The following is a 7,335-nucleotide window of genomic DNA, read 5'->3' on the forward strand; positions in this document are numbered from 1 at the left end:
GGGCTGTACGTACTCGGATCTTATGTAGCAAAGAGGAGCTCGTGACGCGGAGTATTAAGGGATCCTGTGTGTTGTCGACCTTGACGCTGCATATGCCTATGACAAGATTGCTCAGGCTGGTTTTCTGGTTGTGAGGTGCATGAATCGCCATGGGGAAGAAAATCAAGGCGGGGACCCGCGGCGAAGCGGCTCAGTATATGACCAGGGGCCAGGCGCTCAAGAAACTGCAGGTATGTCACTTAGTTTTAACGGACTGTGAGGAAATGGTTTTTTTTTGAAAGCTGTGAGCCATATGCTAACATTCGGTGGGGGTCCTGTACGTTTTGGCACAAAAGACGGACCGACTTGGGGAGCGGCATGGTCTGAACGCCTCGAGAATGGCCCGCCTACATCGAGCTCTCTTGGTAGTTCGTATATTTGTCATATGTACCTCTTGGCACTCAGTCAGGCATGTGAATTTCGAAAGTACACTGATGGAGAGATGCATTCGTGCACGTCGCTCCAGCGTCGGTATCCGTCGTGGCCCCGGCTTCAGCACCATATCTTTTCGGGTGTTTCTGCCTTTCTGTTTCTCTTGCAGTTACCTCTTTCGAGCTTTCGGCGGTTATGTATCTTGAAAGGCATTTATCCCCGTGACCCGAGAAAGAAGAAGAAGGGAAATGACAAGATCTATTACCATACCAAAGATGTGTTGCACATTGCACATGAGCCGCTGCTGGAGACATTTAGACAGCTGAAGGCGACCAACAAAAAGGTCCGGCGTGCACTAGGAAGAAAGGAAATGCAACTTGCCAAGAGATATGCGCGGTCGAAACCGGCCGTTCGGCTTCACCACATTGTTCGAGAGCGGTTTCCTACTCTCAGCGACGCTGTGGCGGATCTCGACGATGCCCTGAGCACTATCTGCATCTTTGCGAGTAAGCTCTTTTTACAAAGGATTGATTCCGGAGTTCAGTGTCTGGTGACTGGAGAGCCGCGATATCCGACGGGTGCTGACGTGGGAAGAGACGAGGCAGATGTACCAGGCCTGACAGTTTTCTCGCTGGTGGAACTTCCAGTTGTGCTGCTCATTCATATAGGCAGAGAGCTGGTGAAGCAAAACCTTAAACGCCTCTTGGCGGCGTAGCAAAACAGAAAAGGCGGAGGACGGCAGAGGCGACGAGATTTTGTGTTGCGGTTATGCTCTGCAGTGCTTCCCGCTGACAGCCGCAGGGGGGTAAAGGCGGAGTACTGCATCAAAGCAGGGCAGCTGCTGGATGAATTCTTGCTGGTCGCCACTCAGCAACGCGCTCTTCGTCGTGTATTTGCGTCCATCAAGGGCTACTACTTTCAAGTTCAGTTCCTTGGCCACGCAGTCACGTTTTTGATGCCCCACCAGTTCAAGCAGGTAAGGGCTGGAACCGTTTTGGTGCGTCGTTTGTTCTCTGGGGGCTGGTTTTCTTTCAGAGCAGATGCAGGTGCAACGGAGGCTGAAGCGATGGAAGTTTACCTGCGGCAGGCTCTGTTAGCGTATCGCTGCTCTAAGGGTAGCCGTTACGAGTCGTTCCCTGTTCCTCTCACGGGCAAATCTGCATGTCTTTTTTTTCCAGGAAATGCCCGAGGAAGTCGACTTCCGCGTTTTATCTACGTTTTTCGAATTGTACTCCGCAACTCTGCACCTGGTCATCTTCAAGCTCTTCCTTCTGGCTGGCCTCGCCTATCCTCCGACGGCCACGAAGCGCGAGGCGGTGAGGAGGAAGCACCGCATCGGGAAGGACGAAGCGGCTGCAATCAAAGCTCTGGCGGCGGGCCGGCTGCCTCCGCAGCAGAGAGGGCTGCATGGAGATGGGCCCTGGGGGATGGCAGGGTGGCGCTACCCTATTCTTCAGGCGAGAAGGACGCGGGACGTGCAGGGCACCGCGGGAGAGTCCGCGCCTGTGGAGGGCCAAACAAAAAAGACTGCTACCGACCAAGTCCACAAGCATGCAGGCAAAGCGACCAGGGGAGAAAGTGCTAACCCCCGCGAAGACGGTGAAGAGGCAGAGCGCAGCGGTGCCACCGACGAACAAGAGGGAGAGGAAGAGGAAGAATCAGACGAAGGAGCAGGACCGTCTAGCGAAGCAGATGCCGAAAGCGAAGGTGACGAGGATCCAGAAGAGGAGGACGATGACGATGTCGGAGAGACGGCGCAGCCCAGTGAGGAAGGCGACCGAGCAGAGGACTCGGATGAGACGGAAGACGCTGACGCCGACGAAAAGCCTAGTGCTGCAAAGCATACCGCAGAGGGACTCCAGCAGAGCGAAGGGGCGGCATCCGTGTGTGGGGTACAGCCACATGCTGTCCAGCAGTTGTTCAAGGGCTGCGTCATTTTCCTGAGCAGGTGGGGATCTCCACTTGGGGAATTTCGTTGGGTTTTCTGAGGTCATGCGTTGAGTGTTGCGTTGGCGAGGGCGGTGATGCCACTTTAGAGACGCGGGAACAGATCACTGGCGCTGGGTTCACATGTTGGTTGTTGCGTAACATGTACACGGTCGAAGAGATTCTCGAGCGGGCAGAGTAGGTTCTGCGGTCGATTCGTTCTACCGTTGCATCCCGGGCAGGTATTTGTAGCAATCGATGTGAACGAGGCCTGGTTGCTACCCAGGGGTGCACCATCCCCAGGTGACTGCTTTCGTCGTATTTTGTCGCTGGTTTTGGGTACTGCGTTCGTCTTTTGCCTGCAGAGAGGTGCCCCTCTTGCCGTTCGCTTTCATGGTCCGCAGCTGTGGCGGGGAGCTTGGCTGGCAAGGCCCTGGCTCACCCTTTCTGGAGGACGACTCAAGCATTACGCACCACGTCGTTGATCGGCCCCTTGAGTGTACGTGTGGTCTAGTCGACGACTTACTTCTCTGTTTTACAGTTTGTGGAGGAAACCCGCGCAAGGATCTGTTGAGTTGAACGGTCTGCTGGGCAGCACACAGAACGTCTCTCCACGTTTTGCTGTTCGTATACTCACTGGGAATTTCAGGAAAACTGTACAGCCCACTGTCGTGTTGGAGCATGATAGTCAATTCCGAAAAGCGCCAGGGCTGCTGTTTCACCGGAGGCAGTTATGGCCGTGTGTGAGAATTCGCCGTGGTCTGTGACTGTGTGCCTTAGGCATGCGGCGAATGGAAAACAGCCAGCGAGACTACGTACAGCCCCAGTGGGTAATGGACAGTATCAACACCGGCATCCAGTTGCCCATTCATCTTTATGCACCTGGAAAGCCTCTGCCACCTCATCTTTCGCCATTCGTGGTAAGTGAGCAGCGCTCGGCCTGTCACCTGTGGGATCAGCGAGTTCATCATTCTCCGCTGTGGTGGTCGAAATGCTATATGGTAGCGTGACACGTGAAGATGTGGAACGCAGCTCGCTACCGGGGTGGCCTCTCAAGCGGAGCATCGGGGGGCGGCTCTGGGCTAAGCTGGGACGCTGTACACCATCAGATCGTTCCCGCCGATGCCGCATGGAACCCGATGCCTACGCGCCGGCCACGCCGGCATGATGTGAAGCGCGGCGTGGAGCTACAGGCACTCATGCCTTCTGTTAACTGAGGAAGCTACTGCGTCAAGTTTAAACCCTAAACCCATAGTCACTTTGGGACGTGGTAATTGTGCTTCGGCGATTCAGGATGACAGAAAAGAGGGTTACGTGCCGAAACAGCGAGATGTTCTCGATCGCCTCGTCGCGGAGCGCAAGGGTGTTGCCGCGGCAGGTCTCCAGTCGGAATTCACCAGCGGCCTAGACGCAGCTGACAGTAAGTTCTATCTAAATTTAGGGGCCGCCGACCGAGTTCGGCGGAGAAAGCGGGGATACACGTCGTGTTCACGTGTGGGTGTAAGAAGGGTACCCGATGTCGCTAAGTCTCCTTCCCTGCACCCTAGCCCTATCTGACCTCGTGTCGGACTGACCTAGTACGCTGTGTAGAGCCGGCAATAAGTATGCGCTCGTAGTTGCGCTTGTGAAAATCTGCCGCGGAAGCGACGTGGAAGCGGGCTTTGGGTAGATGGCGAGAGTCATGAGCCATGTTGTCCTTAACTGCAGGTGGCGATGCATCGGACGATGACGAAGCAATCAAGCAGGAGCGCACCTTCCAGTCGGAAGTCGAGGGAGAGGCACAAGCGAACTCGCCTGACGAAGATGGTTCCGTTGCGGTAAGAAGCTGGCATTCTGGAAATTCGTCCATGGAATGCTCGTGGTGACCTCTGTTGCTAGTCGATTCTTGAAGTAAATCCGGTACGAGATGTCCGTGAAATTTCGCAACGTCTTTGTTCCAAACGGGCTGTGGCGCCTTCGGAATTCCACTTCTGCGCTGGGACGCCAAATGGTGGGACCAGCGTGTGGTATGCGAATTTGCCAAAAAGCGTCGAGAAACCTCTTCCAGTGAGCGGCTGCTGGGCGCCGTAACTGCACATGGCTGTGACAGCTGTGTAGCACTACGGCGCGTTAAACCGGCGTCAGCCGTCCATGTCTCCGTGGGAGTGCACATTACACAGATTCAAGGACACGGGAGACGCATTTGCAACTGCGTGCTCAAAGTGATCGACTGGGTATTTACCACCGGGGGTTTCCGCTCAGCGAATATACCCTATCAAAATCAAGAGGAAACCATCAGGTGTGACCTCTTCTTCGTTTCGACTGCAAAGGCCTATTCAGAAGGGGGGCGGATTGGATCGCAGCTACTTTTACGCGTCCCTTCGGTTGTGAGGGGACTCACAAAGTTTGCCGTCACTGGCGGAGCGTCGAATTCTGTATGTTCGCAAATGCTGTACTCAGGCGAGTAACACAAGCGGAAGCGCTAAGCGGCCGAGGTCGAGCGACGTAACGGCCCGGGACGAGGATAGCTCTGCGCCTTCTGCACTGAAATTGAGCGGGTAAGAATAGTATTCGTGCGGTGGCTCCAGAGCCTCGAGCTTTTGTCAAGGCAGTAGAAGCGTTTCTTCGTCGGTAGGGGAGGGGATCGCGTGCTATACGGCGACAGGCATGCTGTCGAAACACTGGTCGTGCTCATATGCGTGAGCTGGTTACTCAACAGGAAAGCCCGGCAAGAACTAGAGGAAAGGGAAGCCAAGAAGGCACTTCTTTCGAAGAAGCACAAGCGATTATTAGAGCGAATAGAGGTGAGGCTTAGCAATCGGTACCCGAGTATGGCGTAAAAGATTTCTCAATAGTTGAGATGAAACGTCATCTCGGGAAAGTCCCGCCCCTTTCGACTTGGTGCAGTTTAGCGTGTAGCGATTACCTTCTGGGTGAGATGTGGCATTGTGGAGCTCGCTTTCCAGAGTGACGATGAGAGAAAAGCACACGGGAAGTCTGCTGACAGATTAGCGGGAAAGAATCATCCATTGCACTGTGTATAGCAGAGGATGACGTTGCTGCCGCGTCGAAAGTCCAGGTGTCCGACTTCACCTTCTGTGGTTGCAGTTCGGAGAACGGCGGAAACAGGAAGCGACAGCCAAGCTGCAGGCAAAGCGAGCTGCGCTAGAACGCCGAGGAAGCTGAAGTTGGCAGAGGGAGATTTCAGCGCCTCGGGAGCATACGTGAGAACTACCGCAGTCTAAGTCAGACCTGCATTGCCTCGATTGCATTGTTGCGCGTCTCACCGGATGTGTTCGGTGTGTGACCATTTGCTTATTACCTGCATTCATGAACTCAGGAAGCACGCCTATGAGGGAAAGCCTGCGGTGGCAACGCAGTACCCTGGCATGCTAAAAGACAGGCGTTTATCGGCCGTCATTATAAGGAAAATCCCATGGGAGGCCGGAGCAATATGGATTATGTAGTGGGTGTCAATGCAGTCCACATGGTGACGTCGGCCTGCTTGGCTGTTCTGGGGGAACGCATGCCAGTGTGGAGCTCAGATTCATGGCGGCGGTTTCGAGATATGAGTGCAGGAACTCGGCTTCGCTTGGCAAGACTAGTTTCAAACATGTGTCACTTCGCCACTGGAAGTGGACAGGGGCTCATCGGCCGTTCGGTCACTACTCACACGCCCGTCCACTGTTGCCTCTCGAGCGTTACGACGTGCCAACCACTTCTATTTTATGTGTTTATCCGGTCCGTCAAGCTCACCGTCCGCACCTGCCAACTCTAGATACGCATCGCTGGAATCTTGCCAGAAGTGGGCTAGAAAAGCTAGAATAAGCATATGAACGTGACTTGACCGTAGTTAACGGGAGCGTAGTGTTCATCGGAGAGGCGGGCTGCTACATATGGTTGTGCGTGCCGAGCACAGGATGCTTGTGACCGAGCCCCTGCACGCGGCAATCGGGACAAGCGTAGTAAAGGTGCCTCTCATGTGGTTCACGCCTGCCACGTCAAGGTAGCTGTGACGAGTGTTCAGGCCGTGGAACGCGGAAAAAGTAGAACCTAAACATAGTGCCAATACAGTCAAAGTTGCCGAGTAATGGATAAGTCGGTTTGGAGGAGGATGCGGCTCAAACTCAATGGGCGCATTGCATGATAGCAAAAACAAAGCTTTCCTGTCGTCGTGGGCCACTTGAGCCCCGCCCCCGCCTGTGCGCAGCCCGGCATTCGCGCATGAAGCCTTCCTAATTGCCGCAGTGGCAGTTGTTTTGCTGGCCGTATGAAGTAAGGTGTGTCGCACGAATGCGCCGCCTTGCAGCCGGAATGTCTCCTGGCGAGTCACAAGTGCGCTTGAATCCAGTTGTTCCGCCACCACTCATCGCATGCGGGGTACGCTGCAACCGAACACTTGCAACCACAAGCGTGGGGCCCATGGAACGCAGGGGGCTTAAGAAAACAGGCGAACACATTTCCTGCAACCAGGAAACATACGGTCTCTGCAGAAATTCTTCGTTGCATAGCACCAAGTCGCTTGTCATCTTGGTAGCAATCGATCCAGAGAATCGCATGCGACACTTCTTCTTGTGTTGCGCTGGCCCTCAATCCTCGTAACGTTCTTGCCATGCCACAAGCAGTACCTTGGAACAGTCGGACGTGTTCAGTAGGCCTTTGGAACCACTTCCAAACAAATTCCGATTCTGGGTTGTTCATAAGTTCAGACACACAGGCACTTCAGTGGCTCCAACCGCATCAAATAGTAGCGGCTGAAGAACGGTTTTCTTAGGGGCGTTTTCTCTCTTGAATTATCGGGTACGCTATTGGTTTAGGAGGTAGCATGGAGTGTTGCCTCTGTAAAAAGCCGTTGACAGCGAGACCAAGCAGCGCAGAGAGGTCGCACAGCCCCAGCCCTGATGGAGGCGCCCGAAGAAGAGAGCGACTGCTTAAAAGCAGACCGTAAGCACCCCAGGCGTGTCAGTAGCTCACTAGAAGTATTACACACGAATTGGTAAGGCACTGGCACGACCGTTT

The 7,335-nt window shown here is 54.5% G+C and overlaps 1 protein-coding gene across 1 annotated transcript; it reads left to right on the forward strand.

Moving 5' to 3' along the window:
* Positions 1-149: 149 nt before the first annotated feature.
* Positions 150-5,502, forward strand: BESB_082610 (BRCA1 C Terminus (BRCT) domain-containing protein; the record flags this gene model as incomplete). Its single annotated transcript, XM_029366611.1, has 11 exons — positions 150-230; positions 581-917; positions 1,191-1,387; positions 1,590-2,359; positions 2,703-2,836; positions 3,118-3,257; positions 3,631-3,757; positions 4,045-4,154; positions 4,777-4,874; positions 5,036-5,120; positions 5,425-5,502. 11 exons carry the CDS (start codon positions 150-152, stop codon positions 5,500-5,502), a joined length of 2,157 nt encoding a protein of 718 aa, XP_029217071.1.
* Between the last annotated feature and the right edge of the window lie 1,833 nt (positions 5,503-7,335).

The sequence above is a fragment of the Besnoitia besnoiti genome, chromosome VIII, assembly GCF_002563875.1.
Source record: "Besnoitia besnoiti strain Bb-Ger1 chromosome VIII, whole genome shotgun sequence".
In the NCBI taxonomy this organism is placed as follows: Eukaryota; Apicomplexa; class Conoidasida; order Eucoccidiorida; family Sarcocystidae; genus Besnoitia; species Besnoitia besnoiti.